The 23,242-nt window shown below is 41.0% G+C and overlaps 1 protein-coding gene across 2 annotated transcripts in view; it reads left to right on the forward strand.

Moving 5' to 3' along the window:
- The window catches only part of SLC4A7 (solute carrier family 4 member 7), a 130,386-nt gene that overhangs the window by 69,717 nt on the left and 37,427 nt on the right, over positions 1-23,242 (forward strand). The window contains exons 3-9 of one of the 2 annotated variants that reach the window (XM_038759797.1): positions 2,753-2,899; positions 3,768-3,906; positions 5,036-5,196; positions 6,698-6,886; positions 9,724-10,089; positions 17,496-17,611; positions 23,025-23,182. In XM_038759797.1, coding sequence (XP_038615725.1) covers positions 2,753-2,899; positions 3,768-3,906; positions 5,036-5,196; positions 6,698-6,886; positions 9,724-10,089; positions 17,496-17,611; positions 23,025-23,182 — 1,276 coding nt within the window. The remainder of the gene's footprint in view (positions 1-2,752; positions 2,900-3,767; positions 3,907-5,035; positions 5,197-6,697; positions 6,887-9,723; positions 10,090-17,495; positions 17,612-23,024; positions 23,183-23,242) is intronic. The other variant, XM_038759786.1, reaches the window with a different exon arrangement.

Raw genomic sequence — 23,242 nt, forward strand, 5'->3', positions numbered from 1 at the left:
TTATGCTTTGCCTGAGAATAAACCCAGAGCAGGTATATGGAATATCAGGATGTTTTATGGGTCAAAGGCACTTTCTGGGTTTGGTTTTTTTTTTCATCCATTGACCTAATTTAATTTGGTGCTTTTGTTGCAAACAAAAAAAAAATAACATGGACAGCCTTTCATATTTGTGAGTTTTAGAAATTTTTTGTTTTGTTTTTTAGGGTTTCACAGCCTTGCATAGTCATCCAAATGGGGCACTCGGCAGAATAGAAATAAATTAATTTATAGTTGTCTTTTGGAGAGGGAAGCATCAGATAATAATAATAATAACAATAATAATAATAATAATAATAATAACAATAACAATAATTTTGGTTTTTGTTAAGCGCTTACTATGTGTCAAGCACTGTTCTAAGCACTGGGGGAGATACAAGGTAATCAAGTTGTCCTACATGGGGCTCAAAGTCTTAATCCCCATTTTCCAGATGAAGTCACTGGGGCCCAGAGAAATTAAGTGACTTGCCCAAAGTCACACAGCTGATCAGTGGCGGAGCCGGGATTGGTAATGTTTGATTTCTGGCCCAGGGAGTCACTTCTTTTACATCTAGTGGAAGAAGATTGTTCTTCCAAAAGCTTATAAATAAAGATTGCCAATAAATGATATTAAATTATTTTAATATTTTGCAGTACAGATATCAATTTGCCTACATTTCCCTCCACCCCTTACCTCCGACCTCTTTTTTATACTGATTCCTTCACAGTCTTCTCTCCCAATGAGAAATAGGGGTAGATATTCTTGTGGTGCCTTTTGGCAGGGCCTTAGGCTGTCCGTCCAAGGAAGAGCTTCCTAAAGCAAATGTTTCTTCACATTAAAATGGTAATGTCTTGTAAGCTTATTTTTTGTGGAGGCTTTTCAGACATTTGTTTTAGTACAATTTTTAAAAATAATATTACTGATTAATAGCTTTCTAGCACTGGAATTATGGCATAGATTCCTAGACATCAGTAAACCTGTTCCCTGGCTCTAAATTAGACTGGTACACCTCCAGGGAAGCCTTCTCTGATTCACAGCACCCTGATGACATCAACCTAACAGCCATCCTTAGTTCTTAGGTGTTTGGTTCCTGTCCTCTGACTTTGTGTGCTTATGCCTATGTGTATTTTCAATTATGTATTTAGCTATTTCATCCTGCCACAGTTGTGCTACTTCCTGTTACATCCTTGTTTGTTCTCCTTCAATCATCTGTAAATTTTTTTTGTTCCTCCCATTATATTTTTAGATCCTTGAGGGCAGGGAATCAGTATCTTGGTTCTGTAATATTTTCCCAAGTGCATAGTTCCTGTGCTTTGTGCTTAGTTGCTCAGTAAATATTATTAACTGATTAACCTTAGAAAATGCACTTCCATTTTTCAAACTTACTAGTAATAATGATATTTTATTGAGTACCCACTGGGCATAATACACTCTACTAAGGGCTTGACAAACTACAATAGAAGTGAAACGTCCCTTGTCTCCAGGAAGCTTTCACTTAGAGGAGGGAGATGTATAAACAAATCTTTACAACTGGAGTAATCTAAACAAATATTTGATGTACCATTGAGAAATATACACACAAAGGCTGAGGATGGATATAAATATATAGGATTGCCATATGGAAGGGTCTTTTGCAGCTATCTTCTCCACCAGGTAGAAATCCAAAATCTGCCTCCCATGACCCTTGTGCTTTCCAGGATGTTGAGTCAAAGTATGTAATCCTGGTAACAGATCTTTCAATTTTAGCATTAGGAAATTGAAAAAAATGTGTTTTTATCATTGTGTGTGTGTTCGTGTGTTTTCCTGTTTGGGGGACCAAAGAGTTGCACTAAAATATATTTTGATTTTATAGTCTCTTAGCAAAACATCTTCAAACAATGGATTCATAATTAATTGAGACTGTAGAACATTTGATTGGAGTTTCTGTCATTTACCATAATCTGTGGAGCTTCCCATGTCATGTGGTGAATGTGTACTTTATAAAATTTACTGTGCCTAAGCCAGCAGATTGATGCTTAGGACCGTTAGATTTCATTTTGGGTTGCTGATTTTGTATGAAGACTTTAAAATGGGGGTGAAGTTTTTTTACCTCAAGGTTTACAAAAAAAAGTTAAAGAAGCAACATTGTTGAACCCAGTGAAGTTTATTGTTGTAACTTGTTGTTGTTATTAATAATAGTAATAATTGTGGTATTTGAACACTTTCTATTGCCAAGCCCTGTATTAAGTGCCAGGGTGGTAATCAGATATAATCCCTGCCCTACATGCAGCTCACAGTCTAAGTAGGAGGGAGAACAGGTATCGAATCCCCATTTTACAGATGAGGAAATTGAGCAGTGTGTTCTAATGGAAAATCGGACCTGGGTTCTAATTCTGGCTTTGCCACTTGACTGTCGTATGGTCTTCAGCAAGCAAAGTAACTTCTTTGTGCCGCAGTCCCAGATCTGCATAATGGGGATTCAGTACCTGTTCTCCCTCTTACTTAAACCATGTGCCCCATCTGAGATCTGATTTTCTTGTATCTCTCCCAGCACTTAGTACAGTGCTTGGTACATAGTAAGTGCTTAACAAATAGCACGTGCCCAAGGTCAAACAACAGGCGAGGGCAGAGCCAGGATTAGTATCCGTAGGGAGAGGGAGGAGGTTGCTAACAGAGTAAATCCAAATATGTTGGTGGCATTAGTGTGTGCATTTCCTGTAAAGACATTTTTAATGTATCCTCTGACATTCTTGGCAGGTCATCGAGCTGTCTATATTGGTGTGCACGTCCCATTTAGTAAAGAGAATCGTCGACGCCACAAGCACCGTGGACACAAGCATCACCACCGAAGGAAAAAAGATAAAGAATCAGATAGAGAAGATGGGCGCGAGTCTCCTCCTTACGGTAAAAGCTAAGTACATATATGGTATCGTAAGATTTCACTTGCATTTATACTAAAAATAGTTTACTGATTACTATTTTCTAAATTATATTGTACATGTTCAGGGAAATGAATTGTTGTCAGAGTGATTTGTGTTGGAACAGAAAATGGAAAAAGAGAGTAAAAGTTGTATATAATACAGCTTGATGGTTCAGTGTTCAAATACTAATACAGATAAGCATACAGTGATAAGAAACTTGGGGGAAATTTCTTGAGTCGTGTTTTTCCTATTCCTTCATTAGATATTTTGAAGTACCTAATGGACATAATTGACCTAGATATAAAGCTAGAAACATGGGCATTGATTCTCCCCTTTTTAATAATAATGATATTCGTTAAGTGCTTACTATGTTCCAGGCACTGTACTAAGTGCTGGGATGGATATAAGCAAATCGGGTTGGACACAGTCCCTGTCCCATGTCGGGCTTGTAGTCTCAATTCCCATTTTACAGATGAGTTAACTGAGGTACAGAGAAGTGAAGTAACTTGCTCAAGGTCACACTGCAGACAAGTGGCAGAGCTGGGATTGCCCAGGCCCTTGCTCTAACCACTGTGCCTTGTGGATTGTCTTTGCATTCACTCCCCAAACTCTTTCCCAAAACAGTGTTTTGTCAGTAGGCAAAATCAAAGTCCTGTACAAACTCAAGTTATTATTTTATTTTCTGTAGTGCTCTTGTTTATTTCCCTTTCTGTGAAGAGAAAAATCTTAAAATCAATTGTGTTTATATGTAAGGGAAAGCATCCAATTGACTCAGTAGAACTTTTTAATCTCCTTTTATTGATTTTGGAGAAAAACCAAGATTATTTCTTTCAAATTGTCTTTTTCTCAAGATACACCCTCCCAACGAGTCCAGTTTATCCTTGGTACTGAGGATGATGACGAAGAGCACATTCCCCATGATCTCTTCACCGAAATGGATGAACTTTGTTTCAGGGATGGAGAAGAATATGAATGGAAAGAAACTGCTAGGTAAATCAAAGTTGATAATAATAATCCTGGTGGTATTTGTTAAGCACTTACTATATGTCAAGCACTGTAGCACTGACTGTGAGCCCACTGTTGGGTAGGGACCGTCTCTATATGTTGCCAAATTGTACTTCCCAAGCGCTTAATACAGTGCTCTGCAACACAGTAAGCGCTCAATAAATACGATTGAATGAATGAATGGGGTAGGTAAAAGATAATTGATTTCTTCTAAACCTCATTGGCTTTGTTTGATCTGTACTTAAAATTCAAATGATAGCATGAATTCTGATGATCTAAGCATTTGTTTTCAAGAGAAGCAGGAAGTTGAGTCCTCACTCTCACTTACACCTGTGGAAATTATTTCCGTTCGTCAGAAAATTTATTTCGTCTCCATATAGAGAGACTCATTTACATGGAGATATTGTCCATCAAGGACATGTCCATCAAGTACTGATTTCTATTGTTTTTGTTAAAGAGATTCAAGTTAAATAGTATTAAATTGGCATATGTTAATTCTCAGTCTTCCTGTCCATCGAAGAGAGATTTTTCTGTTAAAACCGTGCTTTAGTTATTAGAAAGAGGTTTACTTCTGATATTGGGCCAAAGAAGTAAAGAAGTCCTCCTTACCATCCCCATCATTATCCTCACCATCATTATCATCATCATCAAAATGGCCTTTTGAGTAGTCAAAATGTATTCCTCTGTGATTTATAGAAGTTTGGCACCTTGAGGGATTAGCCTTTGTTGGAATAATGGAAGTGATAGTGGCCACTCTTTGAGTGGGGTAGAGTGGAGTGATGGGAGGTGTGTAGGGAAAGTCATAGGGGTGGTAGTAAAATTGAAGAAGCCACCACCGTGTCCTGGGGTACAGACCCCAGGAACTTGTTATCCTTATCCAAATGGCTGTCATTGACACTTCACACAGTGTAGTAGAAACAACAGATTTCCTACCTCTCTTGGTCTCCTAAACCTCCAGTTTTGTGAACCCAGGGGGCTTTCAGGAACCTAACCCCTGTGGTGAGTTAAAGGAATGTATCCTTTGTTCATCCAGCCCTAAAATTCATTCCAGAAAAAGGAACTTCAGAACATGAAAAGTGAGCATAAGTAAGTGTCTCTTTGTTTTACCTTTCAGGTGGCTAAAATTTGAAGAGGATGTTGAAGATGGTGGTGACAGGTGGAGCAAACCTTATGTGGCAACTCTGTCTTTGCACAGTCTCTTTGAATTAAGAAGTTGTATCTTAAATGGAACAGTCATGCTGGACATGAGAGCAAGTACTCTAGATGAAATAGCAGGTTAAAGCAACTTAAATCATTATTTTGAACCAGCTGAATTAGGGATTCGGATAACACAAAGAAAATAATGACTTTAGCAGCATTCATGTTCTCTAGAAATATCTTTTAGTTTTTTGTGGGTGAGATGTTGAAACCCATATTTACTGATGGCTTTTTTCTTCTACACTTCATGCTTTCCATTTCTCCTAAGATAACTAGTATCCCTTGCATTTGACCCTTCTTCCTCTAACTGTCGCTCCATCCATTTTCCTCTCCTTGAATGCCCTCTTCTCAACACTTCGCCAATGCCTCTGGCATACGTAAATCACTCCTTCATTAGAACTTAACTCCATAACTACCCAAGTCACATCATCTCTACAACCACCTCAGCCCTCATGGCTCATCTTGTGTATACATTTACTCATGTGTTATTTTTATCTGTTACTACTGCACTGTTAAGTGAATAGATTTTCTCTTATGTTGGCACGTTGCTCCTATTAGAATGCAAGTTCCTTAAAGGCAAAGACCATTTTTTTTTGCTGCTTCTCTATCCCTTCTAAAGCCCTTAGTGAGTGTACAGGAATTAGTTATGCCAGAAATAAATCACTGTTATGAATTGATGGGTTTAGCTTGGTGAGAGCCTAAAAGGTATTTTGGAGGAGGTTTAGGCCCAAATGTGGTATTCTTAGAGAGCTGGGTCCCGACAAGTTTAACAGAAGCTTAAAAGTTTAAAAGAAGGAGAGGGTCTGGTGGAAAGAGCACGACCCTGGGACTCCGAGGACCTGGATTCTAATCCTAGTCTGCCACTTGTCTGCTGTGTGACTGTGGGTAGCTCACTACACTTCTCTGGGCTTCAGTTTCCTCAACTGTAAAATGGTGATTGACTGTGAGCCCCATATAGGACAGGAACTCTGTCCAATCTGATTATCTTGTACCTATCCCAAACCTTAGTACAATGTCTGGCACATAGTAAGCAGTTAACACATACCATTAAAAGAAAAGGCACTTAAATACCAGAAAACAAAAACCCAGAAATGATCCAACTCTGTGGTGCTTCAATTCTTCCAACTTTAATGGGAATAACTTCCTATCCTTACCCTAGCAATCATTTATTCATATCGATGTCTATCTCTCCCTGTAGGCTTTAAGCTCACTGTGGCAAGGGAACATGTCTTCCAACTCTGTAGTTTTGTACTATCCCAAGTGCTAGTACGGTGTTCTGCACACAGTGAGTGCTCAATAAATGCTATTGATTGATTAGGAATAACTGGGGGATAAAGTTACTTTTCCTGATCCAGGAAGGAAGAAAGATAGTATCCCTCTGCAGTTTTGCAACATGATTTTCACTGTGAGTGGGAGATGGTTAGGAGAAGAGAAGTTAGACTCAGTCACTCTTAGGCATTGCATCGCTGTGTTTGTGTTCACGAGTGAGTTCATATTGTCAGGATTTTCAGATTTGCTGTTTTAATTGTACTTGTCTAGAGATAATTCAGCTACTGATTTATGTATTTTCTTATAATAGATATGGTACTGGACAACATGATAGCCTCTGGCCAGTTGGATGAATCCATAAGAGAGAATGTTAGGGAAGCTCTCCTGAAAAGACATCATCATCAGAACGAGAAGAAGTTCAGTAGTCGGATCCCCCTCGTTCGATCTTTCGCAGACATAGGCAAGAAACATTCTGATCCTCACTTGCTTGAACGGAATGGTGAGATGTTGTAGCATCCAGTTCTGCTAACAATTCTATTCTAACAGCCTTCCAAAATGTTCAGAATAACATTTTTGTGTTAACTAGGGGGATGTCAAGAAATAATAGTGGATGAGCCCTTGCTTTTATTTTTTTGTGATGTGCGTTGTTGAAATACGGTTGCCACAGCTATCTGCCTGCCACAGTCATATCATCCGCGATTTTTGTCAACTGGTCTTTCTTTTACAGAATGATTTTAACCACTTAAAAATAGTCAGGTGTGTTAGCCGGCAGATGTTTTCCACAAATTCAAAATCAATACACATAGCTTGGTTTTGGAAGTGCTCTGCACACAGTAAGCATTCAGTACCATAGATGGATTGATTTGGTGGTATTATGACACTGCTTATCCCTAAAGTTTTCTGTAGATAGCTGGTTATGGGAATGTAAGATTGTGAGTTGCTTTCAGTTGTCTTTCCCTTTTTTCTGGAAACTAATGTATCTTTTTTAAACCAATCTCAAAGTTTAGAACTCTTACAGCTAAGTCTCTCTCTCTCTTTTTTTTTCTTATGTGTTCAGTGCTATAGTCTTGGCCCACTTGGCTGTTTTGCCTCACATTTCATAATTGGTTATGCAAGGTCAGGTGACTTTTAGCAAAGGTCTCGTATTTATGCTGCTTTATCTTCAGGCACAGAGGATTTAGATTAAAGATGATGGGGCATCCTAAGCATTGGTATCCTAAGCATTTCTGCAAAATGGACATGGAGTTAAACTTCAGTTTCTTAAAGTAGGTTTATTTGGTAATAAACTTTATACAATGGACTTTATACAAGGTATGTATTCACATCAGTCAGTCAATATAAGTGATCATCCGTCTCAGTCAAGCATAAGGTAAATGTACATAATTTCACGACATACAATTTCAAGTAGAAATTCTAACAACTCAAGCAGTTTGCATCGCTTTTTACTCCTCCTTTTGATCTTTACCTTCTCACAGAGTTTCCCAGGTTCACATGTTCTGTGTGTCAACCACTGGAGACAAAACAATTGGTGAGTTAGTTGATTTATAATAAGGATCCTGATTAATCATCGTCACCTTAAAAACAGAGGAATTGGGGTTCCTAATCTGCCAAATCCCTACTGTGGCCTTCTGTTTAAATAGTAGTGATTTTTAAGTATTGGTGCAAATGTTGTGTAGCTCTTGCAGCCATTTTTTTTTTTTAACAAACTCCTTTATGCCTTTGTTGGTAACGTATCATTTTGGCCCTACATCCCTTGCTTATTCCATTTCCATTGACGTAGGGGGCTCTGACGCACACAAGACAAAGGTTACTCTAAAGGTTCTCTCATACCATGGAAGCTAGCCAGCTGTGGAATATAGTTCTGTGACAAGGCACTCCGTGGATTGGTTAGAGTTACTTCTAGTATCGGTTTTTAGAGCCGTGTGCGCAGGTGATTCTTAGAGGGAACCTGGGTTCCAGTGACCCATGATACGTTGCAATACTATCAGTCAGCTTCTCCAGAGGTAGGTAAAAGATGACCGCAGAAGATCGTTGTGGAAGAGCCCTGCTTAGGCTAGGCTGGGCTCTCGGGTTCCATAGGTCCTGTGAGCACGAAGTGAACTAGGCTGGCCTTGGGCAGGCTTCCAGTGCCTCACAGGCATTCCAAGGCATCCTAGTTTCTGACTTTGGGAGCTGGTTTCTGATGGTAGGGGTTGGGCCTGGAAGTGGGCCCAGACTGAATCGTTAGGAGACCTCCTTTTGAGAGGACGCTGCAGCACACATATGGTGTTTCTGCACTTGCTGCCCCTAGGGAGACCATAGCTCTTCCCAGCAGCCAGAGGACGAAGAGCATGGGAATGGCAGTGCTTCTCAGAAGTGAGTTTGATTCCACGCTCAGGTTGGACTCTGGCCAAATTAAGCATGGATTTGGCACTAGAGCAGGGTGGAGATTTCTAACCCCTGCAAAACTCAACAATAGGTTTTTTGTGGTTTGTTTGTTGTTGTTTTTTCCTCCTCAGAGAGGCCATGTCTTGCTTAGGGGAGGATGTGATTCAGGGGCTTTAATTGGTAGGTTCATTAAGGTGACACATTTTAATGTATAACTCGAGTAATGAGACTAGCTTTTCATTTACATCTTTTGTCAGTAATACCTTTTAAAACCTCTAGCCTACTTAGTGTTGCCAAATCTTCTCGGATCTAAATGCTTTCTCCCTTTTAAAAATTTTGCTTTGAGGTATTCTCCACTAGGTATAGTTCAATAACTAAAGTTAGACAGCATTGATTTTTAATTTAGTAACTGCTAAATGGTGGAGGCAATGTGTATTTCATTGTGAAAGACCATATACTATAGCCATTTTATTCAACATAGGACTTATATACTGAATCCCGATTTTAATGCTGGTAAGTCTCTTGGGGGCTGATTTTTGAAATGTTTTCTTGGCAGTGTGATACTTGCGCGGTGTTGTCAATTTAAGTTGCTAATTGCATTTAAATATCAGCAACTTTATTCTGGTGGTGTGTGCTTTTAAAAGCTGGGGATGGATGAACTTCGTCTTTTTCTTTCACACTAAATTTTGATTATAGTTCTTCAACATCCATCATTTTCTTTTCCTCCTAATCTTCAGAGTACTAACATCTCCTGGTCAGGGTACCACAGCTAAAAGTGTGCTGCCAACTCCCTCACATCTAAGCTCCCATTTGCCTTACTTAACTCTCACCGGCATGCATTTGAAATTCTGGTCCCCTAAGAAGCTTGCCATTTACAGTGTAAATTGTAGATGGATAATTGTGGTGCTTCCATTTGTTTGCCCTTCTGCTCTGAAATTGACTGTGTTTCATTTATTTGTTTTACTTCAGGGGAAGGCCTTTCAGCCTCCCGCCACTCTTTGCGGACAGGTCTCTCTGCTTCCAACCTTTCTCTGAGAGGAGAATCACCTCTGTCCCTTCTCAGCCTCCTTATTCCTTCTTCAAGAGCTGGGACCCCAGCAGGCTCCAGGTGTACCACCCCCGTACCCACCCCTCAAAACAGCCCACCTGCCAGTCCTAGCGTCGGCCGCCTGGCCTCCACCAGTTCCCAGCAGAGTCAGCATCAGGCCCCAGAACTTCTGGTTTCACCTGCCAGTGATGATATTCCCACAGTAGTAATTCATCCACCCGAGGAGGACTTAGAAGCACAGGAAGGCCAGGAGCAGAAGAAAGAGGATAATGTTGACATGACACCAGGCAACTATCCAAATTCTCCATGTGTGGTGCTTTCTGCTTCTGGATCACTTGCCCTGAAATGTTTTTCAGCACTCAGCTTGGGCTTATTTGAATAGTGCTTTTAATTTATTTTGACCTCTGCATGCTCTTTTTGCCTTGTGCTTTGATTTTTTTTTTACCACCATTGTAGTAACAGAGTGATTGAGATGTCGTAGAAGAATTAACACAGGAGTTTTAAAAATCTTTAAAATGTTAAAATGGAATATTTTAAACCCAGACACCAAGAGGCGGGGTGTTTTCACAGTCTTTCCCTTTTGACTCAGAGGAGCCATATTTTCCTAAGTGAAGAAATTTCTCATATGTTGAAAGTTAAAATCCATTTTGGCAAGATCTGGATTTGACTGCCTTTTTCCTCTTCTAGATTTATTTCTACCTAGGTATTTGTAGAATATACTGAATTGTGCTGAAGACATTTTTGTATCATAGTTGACTGTTTGAGGAAGGTAAGGCAGGCAGGGGCACTTTGACATTTGGCCAATATGCACCCTGCTTCTGCTTTCAGGGAAGTGAATAATGATGATGGTATTTGTTAAGCGCTTACCATGTGCTAGGCACTGTACTAAGTGCTAGGCACTGTACTAAGCACTGGGGTGGGTACTAGCAAATCGGGTTGGACACAGTCTCTATTCCGCAGAGGGTTCACAGTCATTTACAGATGAGGTAACTGAAGAAGCACAGAGAAGTGAAGTGACTTGCCCAAAGCCACACAGCAGACGAGTGGCGGAGCCAGGATTAGAACCTATGACCTCCTGACTTCCAAGCCTGTGTTCTATCCGCTATACCATTCTGCTTTCCATAAATTCCTTTTGTTATCCCAATGTGCCTTCCCCCACACCCTTTCACCTCCCAGTCTTTAGTGCACTGTGGCCCTAGTTCCAGACTGGAAATACTGTTGGTGAGGAAGCATATATGAGCCCACTGTTGGGTAGGGACTGTCTCTATATGTTGCCAACTTGTACTTCCCAAGCGCTTAGTACAGTGCTGTGCACACAGTAAGCGCTCAATAAATACGATTGATTGATTTGGAGGAAAGGATTGCCTGTGTGCTCCAAGGGAGGGGGCAAATAGTTCTGAAAGTTCCTCAGAGCTTCCACTTTCTATAACCTATTAGGACCTGAATCTGGCCCTACAGGCAAGCCGTGTTTTTCCTCATTTTCTAATTAAGAAGATTGAGTTGTTATGTAACTACCTGTGGTCACTGTCAGGCCCAGAGCCGTAGTCACACCCTGGAATAGAACACAGATATATTAACCCGTAATCCAGATTGTCTTCATTCCGCATTTACTATGAGGCTGGCAGGATCAGGCTTCTTTTAGCTAATGCCAGTACCATATTCCCGCATGTTAGTGGGGGGCGGAAAATATTTTTGAGAGCCAAGAGTGGAGAATTGAAGTATTAGAAATGAGTGACTAGAACATCTGGGAATAATGGTTTGGATTACGGGGAGTTGTCCTGCGAAACTGTTTGAAACCCCGTCATATACCCATGAATCCCAATTAGAAAAAGAGTATGCTCCTTTGAAAGGGCCAGAGAGGTGTATTGTTTCACAAGGGAAGTAGGTTGAACGTTGAAAAGTATGCCTAAATTCAGGTTAGCCAAAGAGGATCTGACACAAATTTCTGCTCAGAGTGATCTTTAAATTTCTACACCTTTAAAATTTCCCCTATTTTTTTTTAAATGGAAAATGCCATTTTCAAAATAAATTGTCTCTGGAAAGTTTAGCAATAAGGGGAAAAATGATAATGGGGTTGAACCATGTGAGCGTGACCTAATTATTTTCTTTTTTATACTCAACAAAAACGTTCAGTTCAGCTCTCCTACTACTCAAGAACCTCCAATGGCTGCCCATCCATCTCTGCATCATCAGAAACCTTGTCATTGTTTTAAAGCACTCAGTCAGCTTGCCCCACCCTACCTCACTTCACTAATCATCGACTATACCCCAGCCCGCACATTCCGCTCCTCTAGCTCCAGTTTACTCCCTGTGCCCTGATCTCGACTGTCTCACCACCCACCCCTTTCCCACATCATCCCCTTAGCCCGGAACTCCCTCCCCTTCCGTATGTGCCACACCATCACTCTATCCACTTTCCAAACATTACCAAGGTCACATCTCCTCCAAGAGGCCTTCCCCAGTTAAGCCGTCTTCTCCCCGGCTCTCTCTCCCTTCTGCGCCGTCTATGAACTTCAATCTGTTACCTTCGGATACTTGATATTCTCCCTACCCCCAACCCCACAGTACTTATGTACATAATATATATTATTTATGCACATTAATGTCTGTCTCCCCTTCTAGACTGTAAACTCATTTTGGGCAGGGAACATGTCTGCTAAGTCTGTTGTATTGTACTCTCCCAAGTCCTCTGCGCAAAGTAAGCACTCAAGTTAATCAGGTTGGACACAGTCCCTGTCCCACATGGGACCCACAGTCTTAAATAAGAAGGAGAACAGGTATTTAATTCCCATTTTACAGTTGAGGAAACAGGCTCAGAGAACTGAAGTGATTAGAAGCATAGTGGCTTAGTGAGTAGAGCACAGGCTTGGGAGTCAGAAAGACCTGGGTTCTAATGCCAGCTCCACCGCATTGCTGCTGTGTGACCTTGGGCAAGTCACTTAACTTCTCTGTGCCTTAGTTACCTCATCTGTAAAATGGGAATGAAGAGTGTGAGCCCCATATGGGAGAGGGACTGTGTCCAACCTGATTAACTTGTATCTGCCAGTATCAAGAACAGTACTTGGCACACAGTAAGCACTTAACAAGCACTATAATTAGTATTACTTGTCCAGGGTCAAACAGGCAGAGTTGATATTAGAACCCAAGTCCTCTGACTCCCAGTCCCTGTGATTTTACCACTGGGCCAAGCGGCTTCACCCATCCCAGGCAGTGGGTAAGAACAGTTCTTTCTCCAGAAAGTCATTTTTTAAAACAGGGATTTTGACTTTTACCTTGAAAGAATAGGAATATAACATAGGGTAGTGGTAGTGTAATTATGATTTTTTGTAGCCGTTGCAAAAGTGACAGCTATGCGGGCCCCCTCCCTCTATTGCCCTCTGACACCTAAGGTCAGGGGGAAATGATGACATTAATGACTTCATGAATTCTCTCTCTCTGAGGTCTTGGGGTACTTGCTTTTCCAATCCGGGGGCTGCAGAATTCCCATTCTGCTTGGAAGCAAGGAATTGGCCAACACCCTAAAGAGACCTGCTCCCAGTGGGTGTTATTGAGTGCTATCTATGTGCAGAGCACTGTACTGAGCACTTGGGAGAGTACAGTACAACCAAATTAGCAGACAAGTTCCCTGCCCATAACGAGTTTACCCTAACCCTGCCCCTGCTCCACACCCTTTCCCCTTTACAGATCCTGGGATTAGGATTAGAGATTAGGGGTCCTGGCCATGTGGAGAGGGTGGAAGTGACCTCTTAGGCTCCCACAGTTCAGCAGGGAACAGTAGTAAGTGTATCAGGCTGTTGAGGGAAAGAGTGGGCCCTGTGAGACCTCCCACCAAGATGTCTGACTTTCCTGGCTGTAGTTGTGCCATCGGGCATGGGACGAGAAAGGTTTGATAGTAGAGATGGATACCCATGAGTTCTAGAGTGTGTTTGCTGTCAAGAGCTGAATGGTTCGGCTTCAGCAGTTCCAGAGCAGCTCCAGTGTGTGTTCTCCATCTTTACTTAAAATGGTTATTTATCAGGGTACAATGAAAGGGGGAATATACTAAGTAATAGAAAAAAACATGTCTCTTCATTATTCATTACAGAGGCGAAAGCACCATTGTTCATTTTTTTAAAGCTTGTTTTTTTTTGGGGGGGGGGGCGGGGGCGGGGAGGGCGGGGAAAGGACCAGAGAGGCTTAGCTAGCCTACCTATCCACTTAGAGCCAGGCCAAAAGTGTTTTTTGTCCTTCCAGGTAAGAGGGCAGCCATATTATTTACTTGATTGAGGGAGTGGGTTCTTGCTCCAGTTATTGAGAAAATGGGTTTTTGATTGTCCCAGAGTCTCACTCACCTTCTGATGTATTACAGCTTAGAGCTTTGCCCCATCCCAGGTATGGGAGCTCCAGGCTACAGCAGTCATTCAATTGTATTTATTGAGCGCTTACTGGGTGCAGAGCACTGTACTAAGTGCTTGGGAAGTACAAATCCCATACAACATATAGAGATGGTCCCTATCAACAATGGGCTCACAGTCTAGAAGGGGGAGACAGACAACGAAACAAAACAAGTTATGTACAAATATATGCAGGTGCTGTGGGGAAGGGGAAGGGGGTAGGGCAGGGGGTGTTGGGGAGTAGGAGGAGGAGAGGAAAAAGGGGGGGCTCAGTCTGGGAAGGCCTCCTGGAGGAGGTGAGTTATCAGTAGAGCTTTGAAGAGAGGAAGGCAGCTAGTTTGGCCGATGTGTGGAGGGAGGACACTCAGACCAGAGGTAGGATGTGGGTCAGGGGTCGATGGTGGGACAGGCGAGAATGAGGCACAGTGTGGAGGTTAGTGGCAGAGGAGCGGAGTGTGTGGGCTGGGCTGTAGAAGGAGAAAAGCAGGGTGAGGTAGGAGGGGGCGAGGTGATGGAGAGCCTTGAAGCTGAGAGTAAGGAGTTTTTGCTTGATTCGAAGGTTGATAGGCAACCACTGGAAATTTTTGAGGAGGAGATGATTGGAGACTTTATCCCCTCCCTCCCTCTCTCAACTGGTCAAGAAAAGGAGTGGATTCTTTACTTTCTTCCCCTACTAGTTCCGCTCCCACCCGCACTCCAGTGCTTCAGTGGGATTCAGTGCACGGCTACCCAACTGTGGTGGTAGCAGATTCCAACCCCTCTGGGTGATGGAGGCAGTTTTGTCCCCTTTTCAAAAAGTTACGGCTGGCCAGTATGGCCCTCCACATACTGTGCCTGGCTGTCCACATACCATGTCTCTCCTCTTGGGCAGCAGCCATTCTCCACTCATCCATTCAGTCGTATTTATTGAGCACTTACTTTTTTCAGAGCACTATACTAAGCACCTGGGAGAGTACAATATAATAATAGACTCATGTTCTGCCCACAATGAGCTTACAGTCTGAGACCACTGCAGCCTTGGGTCCACCTCCCAGTGGTGCCACATCTGCCCCTTCCTCCAGGCTGGCAACAGCAGGCCCAGGCTACCACTCTCGCTGTATCTGCCAACAGTAGCGGCAGACCCAAGGTATCTTTCCTGGGCCATCCTGCCTCCCCCTGCATCCTGCCTTTCATTTTCCTGTGTTGATGGCTTCCCCAAAAGTCCCCCATCCCAGAAACTCCACTGTAAAACTCATTTCTACTCACAACAAAAAGTTGGGACCCATGAAAGGAAGAGAAGTCCTGAAAGTTAAGTCTCCTAAACTAAGCTAATCCTACCTCTGAAGAAAGTTGGGAGTACTGGATTCAGATAAAATATAGCTGTTATGGTTAGGTTTGTCCTACTGGGCTGCACCTGCTTTAAATAGATCCATCTCCAGCACAGAGTCTTCCTTGAGATTTTAGGCTCCCAATAACATCTGTTGAACTTGAATGTGCTCCAAAAAAAAGTTGTATAGTATTACAGAGGTATATTATTTTTGTTGTTGCTGTTTTTAAATGGAATTTAACTGTTTACTACTTGCCAAGCACTGGGGTAGAAACAAGCTTATCAAGTTAGACGCAGTCCATGTCCCACGTGCGGCTCATAGTGCTAATCTCCATTTTACAGATGAGGGAAGAGAGGCACAGAAAAGTTAAGTGATTTGCCCAGGGTCACATGGAAGACAAGTGGCAGAACCAGGTTTAGAACCCAGGTCTTTTGACTTCCCAGAACCATACTCTTTCCACTGGGCCACTCTGCTTTTTGTTTTATGTTTCATATACTGTCACTGTTCAACACGTTTGCTGCGGATATTCTGAGAAGCCATTCAAAGATTTCTTCATCCTAACAGTATTTACTGAGCATTTACTGGGTGCAGAGCACTGTCCAAGCACTTGGAAGAGTACATTTAAACATATTTTTTTGATGAAAAATCCATTTAGGGTGATTCAAAATCAACATAAATATTTTTGTTTACTTGGCAGAAAAATTGAAAATGAATTTTAATGAGAAGATGCATCATTTTGAAGAATTTCATTCAGTAATATATAGAAAATGGTATTGATAAATGTATTTTGTAGTCTGTTCCATCGTAGAGTAATGAGAAGGAAATTTCCTTGTTTTTAGCATTTATGAAATGGGAATATTTAGTCATGGAAAATTACTAAATTACTGACAGAAAATTCAAGTCCATGTGTTTTATTTATTTACATTTTAAAATATTTGATAGTTTCGGAGTAACTCACCTTATTGTATTTATATTATATCTTATTTTAAATTGGGCATTACTGTTAAATTCAGATCTTATGTAAACTTATGTAATGGAGTAAAAGGTTCTTTGTTGCTCTTAATGTTAAAAATACAATAACTTCCTGATGTAAAGGAAGAGGCGTTAGTTACAAATTCTTTTGATACCTAGGTGTAATTTACATTTAAAGGTTCCATTTGGAAAATCAAGGATTTAGTTGAAAATATTTTGGATTAAACTGATAATTTTGGAAGAGAAACATTTTGTAAATTAAAAATATTCAGTGCAGCTGCAAATGAGGTTGGCTTTCTTGGATTCCCGAGGATGAGATAGATGCTTTGTGGGATTTTGTAGGCCCCAAATTGTTCCTTACACACACATGCCCATCCCCTTTCCACCAGTGAGTGTAGTTTAATGTCCATTTTTCTCACTAATTCCATGTTGCCGAATTTATAGCCTTCAAAATAGGGAAAATTTTCAGGTCTTGGTTTGAAAGCATCCTTGTAAATGTCAAGGTGTTGACAGTTAATTTTCAAACGGAGGTCCACTTCCATATAGTTCCTTGCTTACATTAAAAAATGTAATATAAAACTCTGAAAGAGGTGAATTGTATATTCAAATTCAACACTGAGTTAATTATATTAAACGAAGTTAAGTTTCCATTTCATAGGATTATATTTGTCTATTCTTTAATGTTCAGGTGTATAAATCTTACAATTTTTGTTTTCCTAGCAATAATATTTTGAATCATTCTTGTTGTTTGCATTTTCCATCTTCCCAAATTATTCCCTTGCCCAGGTCCTTTTTCTCCTTGTTTACATTTTGCATATAGCACTCATTTGGGAAATTGCACTATTTCCAGTACTTTTTAAAAATTTTATTCAAGATTCAAATAAGACTGCTGTGTTGCTTTTATCCTACTAATCCAAGCCACTGTGTTGACTTGCACATTTGCTTTTAGCAAGCCATCACTTTCAAGGTAATAAGCACAGTATTGTTGCATGGTCTATTTTCTGTCTACCATTTTGAATGTGTGCCTTTTTTTATGTGTAGGTATTCTGGCCTCTCCACAGTCAGCACCTGGCAATTTAGACATTAGCAAAGGTGGAGAAGTTAAAGGTAATGGAACTGGAGGAAGCCGAGAAAATAGCACAGTTGACTTCAGCAAGGTAATTGTATCATTAAGTACTATTCTCCACAGGTAACTAAATATTTAAGTAGATGAAGTGAATTGGATAACGTGAAGTGTTTTTCTGGAGGGAAACCTCCAAGCCTTATTATTTCATGTGATTTTTATCCTCAAAAATCTGAACTCTTTAACCAAGTTAATTTCAAGAACTTTGAGTCCTTGCTTTGAAACTCTAAAGCCTTGACCAAGAGAGACTGGTTGGAAGAAATTTTAGAGTGCTCATCAGCTCTGGGTTTGTTAGGATTAATTCTTAAATAAGGCTCCTTAGAAGGAAAAGGAGAGTGAACCAGACTAGCGCCCATAACAATTCTGTTTGGGTAACTTATTTTTCCCAGAGACAGCGGACCATAATACAGGGAGAACCAATCAGATGAGGTCTTGGAGAGTTGGGGTGCTAGGAGACAAAGGAAGAACTATGTCAAAAAAAGAAAAAAACAAGATTTGGGGAGATCTGCAGCTAGAAAATTCCCTTTACGGATTCAGATTCAGAATACTGAAGCTGGGTGCTGCAAAAGGAGTTGTAAGTTACAGCTGAAATAGATGGGAGACAGGAGGAAAAGTAAAAGTATTGTTATATAGGAGGAGGCCGTTCCCCTCTAAGAGATGGGCTGATCAGGTTATATTCAATGTTGCCCATAGTTTATGTAGAAAGTGTTAACACTCTAGCTGGGAAGTGGGAATGGACTGTCACCTCACCAGAATGGGATAAAGGTTTTAGACCTCTACTAACCCAAAGCCTAGGAACCCCTGGAATTTCCCACATTGGCTAAACTCCCTCTCGACCCACTTCTGTGGGGACGGATGCTATGAAGCAGTGCTGCTGACTGAAAGAAATACGAAGCTAAAAGTAGAGGGTGGTCTCTTTGGGAGGACCTGTCCCTGAACACGAAAAGAAATAAACCTTGAAGGGTTTGAAACCTGGTGCTTTTTGTTCCTTTCAAACCCTCTCTGAAAGAGACTGTAGTCACAGCTGCTGGCTGCAGGTCACAGAATCATTACTCATTTGGTTTATACAGACAAGGTTACATAAGTGATACAACATTTCTATCTATACCTACCTGTAGGTGTATTGTGCAACTCATGTCCACATTGAACTACAATGATTTGTTTTGGAGCTACCACCACTAGAAAGTTAATTCTGGGAATCATGTTACAACACGAGTGAATCTGTCTCTCCTGGGCTGTAATGTACTCTCAGAATTACAGTCTTGTGGTGTCAGTAATATCTGAAGTGTCAGTGGGAAGCATAATGCTTCTCCCTGGATAGGTAAAGGCATGGATCTCCAAACACCCTCTTCAACTATTGGTTAAGTATCATTATGTTTGTAGGAAACAGTTTGCCTATGAGAGAGGAAATTACCAGGGAGGAATGTACTAGTTATTAAAATCATTTTTCATGTAGTCATCTCTCAACATGATTTAAAACGTATTTTAGGGTGAAATATTTTTGAAAACCATTTGTCTAATGGCATGATTTTGTGAGTATTTTGTGTAGCTTGTCTTCCTTAAACCTCTGAATTAACTGACAGTCCTAAAACCCTACTCCATAAAAAAGGATTTGAAAGGCAGTCCTCGGCTTGAGATTTTGAGTTGACAAATGGAACTTAATAAAAAAAAAACTTCTAAATTTACACCCTGCTCCAGCTTTACAGCATAGCACATCTTTTTTTTTATTACAATCCTGGTTCCTTTTTGGCACTGTCTCCCATGGAGCAGGCAAGTGTGCTTTTATTTCCTCCTAAACACTTAGAGCAGTATTCAGCGTGGTGTAGGTGCTCAGTGATTGACGGGGAGGGAGGTCATGGGAAAATTTTTAAATACTTTAAAATGATGGAGTGGAGAGGATGGAGTAGACAGTTGACAGTTGATTGATTGATTGAAAGGGAAGGGAAGGGAAACACCAGGAAGGGTGGACATCGCCAGTTTATTTCTCATGAAGTAAAAGTCAGCTAGTCTTTTGGTATGTCTAGTAAATATTTGGATAATATTAGTAAAAATGTGCCTTGAAAGCAGAGATCGGGTTCACTTACTCTGTTGTACTCTCCCAAATGCTCAGTACAGTCCTCTGCACAGAGTAAACACTAAAGATATACTGTTGATTGATTAATTACAAATAAGGTGTTTTACCTTCTAGCTCTATTAATAAAAATTGGTTCTGACAACCACATTTAGACAGTAATTCAGTTTTTAAGAGCTAACTAGGTATAAATCCAAGGATTTCTCATAATGGCAATACATATTTTAACTTCGATTCACAAAAATTGCAAAAAGTTGAACCTAAAGATCATAAAGTGCTGCTTTGTAAAACAGGTTTTGTGATCTGATACTCTGTAACTTTGCCTTGCTATATATTGTACTCTCCCAAGTGCTTAGTACAGTGCCCTGCACACAGTAGCACCCAATAGATACTGTTGATTGAGATTGATATTGACTCAACTAAGCGCTTGGGAGAATTCTACACAACAGTATAACAAACACATTCCCTACCCACAATGATCTTACAGTTTAGAGGGGGAGACAGACATTAATATAAAAGAAATTACAGATATGTACATAAGTGCTGTGGGGCTGGGGGCGGGGCTGGTGAATAAAGGGAGCAAGTCAGGGTGACACAGAAGGGAGTAGAAAAAAGAGGAAATGAGGGCTTGGTCAGGGAAGGTCTCTTGGAGGAGATATGCCTTCAATAAGGCTTTGAAGTTGGGGAGAGTAATTGAAAAGGGAGGATGTTCCAGGCCAAAGGCAGGATGAGGGTGAAATTTGGTAGTGACAGACGATTGAGGTACAGTGAAAAGATGGGCATTAGAGGAGAAAAATGTGTGGGCAGGTTTGTAGTAGGAGAGTAGCAAGGTAAGGTAGAGAGCAAAGTGATTGAGTGATTTAAAGCCAATGGTAAGGAGTTTTTGTTTGATGTGGAGGTGGGTGGGCAACTACTGGAGGTTCTCGAGGAGTGGGGAAACATGGAATGAATGTTTCTGTAGAAAAATGACCCAGGCAACAGAGTGAAGTATGACCTGGAGTGGGGAGAGACAGGAGGCAGGAACGGCAGCAAGGAGGCTGATAGAGTGATGAAGGCAGGATCGGATAAGTGATTATATTAACAAGGTAGCAGTTTGGAAAGGAAAGGGCAGATTTTAGCGATGTTGTGAAGGTCGAACTGACGGGATTTAGTGATAGATTGAATATGTGGGTTGAATGAGTGAGAGAAGTCAAGGATAATGCCAAGGTTATGGGCTTGTGAGACAGGAAGGATGGTGGTGCTGTCTACAGTGAGGGGGAGGACAGGGTTTGGGTGGGAAGATAGGGAGTTCTATTTTGGACATGTTAAGTTTGAGGTGACAGCAGGACATCCAAGTAGAAATGTCTTGAAGGCAAGAGGAAATGCGAGAATGCAGAGAGGATTAGAGATTGGGGCTGGAGATGTAGATTTGGTAATCATCTATATTCATTCATTCAGTCGTATTTATTGAGCGCTTACTGTGTGCAGAACACTGTACTAAGCACTTGGGAAGTACAAGTTGGCAACATATAAAGACGGTCCCTACCCAACAGCGGGCTCACAGTCTAGAAGGGGGAGACAGACAACAAAACAAAACATGTAGACAGGTGTCAAAATAATCAGAACAAATAGAATTAAAGCCATATGCACAATATATAAGAAGAAGAAGTAGTCAAAGCCATGAGAGCGGATGCGTTCTCCAAGGGAGTGGGTGTAGGATGGAGAATAGAAGGGGATCCAGAACTGAACCTTGAGGGATTCCTACAGTTAGGAGGTGAGGGGCAGAGGAGGAGCCCGTGAAAGCGACTGAGAATGAACGGCTAGAGAGGTAAGAGGAGAACCGGGATAGGACGGTGCCAGAGAAGTCAAAGTTGGATAATGTTTCAGGAGAAGGGGGGTGGTGTCAAGGATAGTGTCAAAGGCAGCTGAGAGGTCAAGGAGGATTATGATGGAGTAGAGGCCATTGAACCCGGCAAGAAGATCATCTGTGGTCTTTGAGAGGGCGGCGGCTTTGGAGATGATGGGTGAAAGCCAGATTGGAGGGGTTTAAGGAGAGAATTGGACCAGGACAGGAATTTGAGACAGCGGGTGTAGACAACTCGCTCAAGTAGTTTGGAGAGGAATGGTAGGAGGGAGATGGGGCAAAAATTGTAGGGAGCCATAGGGTCAAGAAAGGTTTTGTTGGGTTTTTTTGTTTTTGTTTTTTAGGATAGGGGAGATATGAGCATATTTCAGAGCAATGGGGAAGAAGCCATTGGAGAACAAACAGTTGAAGATGGCCATCAGGGAGGAAAGCAGGGAGGGGGGTCAAGTGTTTTGATAAGATGTGAAGGATTGGGGTCGGATGCACTGGTGGAGGTGGGTGGATTGATGACTGCTTCTCCACTTTAAGATGGTTAGATGCTAGTCTGCTATTTATGGCATATGGAGAAACGTTCTTCACTAATCAGTTCATTATAGTTCACAGTTAACCATAGAAGCACCATTTATTCTTTCTCCTCTGTCATGATCTTAATATTTTGCTTGGCCTATTCCCTGTGTATTCCTCCTTGTCTCTTACTGGGCAGGAGTCTACCTCTTGGCACTGTAGTTGTGGCACACTGGGTGTGGGACTCAAGAGGCCCGCTGTAAGTGGTGTTTTTTAGTTTTTGGGGGTTTTTTTGGTAGCTAGCCATGTGCGTGGTTGTATAGTGCCTTTTGTGAAACTCAAGTTCAACTGCTGCATCACTTTTGTAACTTTCCTCTGTAATTATACACAGAAAAATGACATTTCTTGTGAAGAACACTTAATCACCATTGGTTTTGGCTCCTGAATGAAAATTGTGAGCAGTTTTCCTTTTCCCCCACTCTCACCCGCTCAACTCCCAGAGGAAAGAAGAAGAATCAAAAAATGCTTTGAGATCCTTGAAGACACGTACTGTGTAAATTTAGATTTCTTTCCTCAGAAAAATTTTTAAATGAACGATTTCCAGAAACTGTGTATAATTTCATGAACCATCCTTAATTGTTTGTGATTTCATTGTTCAACAATACATACTCAACAGAAAAATATTTCTGTCCTTTCAAATGAGTTTGAGTCATTATTACTGTATTGATTTGGGATATCCTGTATCATTACTATTTGCGGCATTACTAGGCTCTTGAAGTAATTATATAGTTCAAAATTTAAAGTAATGGTTGACAGACATATTTTATTTGCATTTCACATTTGTCTTTCTGGTTCCTGTGTATGTATGAAAATTTTGGTATAGTGTCGTTGTTTTTGTCTTCCATCAAATCACAAATTTTCAATAGTATATGGTTTTTCAAATAAATTTTTCCTCCCCCCCTCCCCCTTGCCTTTCTTGTGCACCTTTTAAAATACAAAAATTTGTACTTTTTTTCATTTTTCTAATAGGTTGACATGAACTTCATGAGGAAAATACCTACAGGGGCTGAGGCATCAAATGTTTTGGTGGGAGAAGTAGATTTTTTGGAAAGACCTATCATTGCATTTGTGCGGCTAGCTCCTGCTGTTCTCCTCTCAGGACTGACTGAAGTCCCGGTCCCAACAAGGTAAAGAAACTTTCAAAATAGGCCATAAAATAAAATTATTTTAATTTGTTTCATTTCCCA

The sequence above is a fragment of the Tachyglossus aculeatus genome, chromosome 2, assembly GCF_015852505.1.
Source record: "Tachyglossus aculeatus isolate mTacAcu1 chromosome 2, mTacAcu1.pri, whole genome shotgun sequence".
NCBI lineage: Eukaryota > Metazoa > Chordata > Mammalia > Monotremata > Tachyglossidae > Tachyglossus > Tachyglossus aculeatus.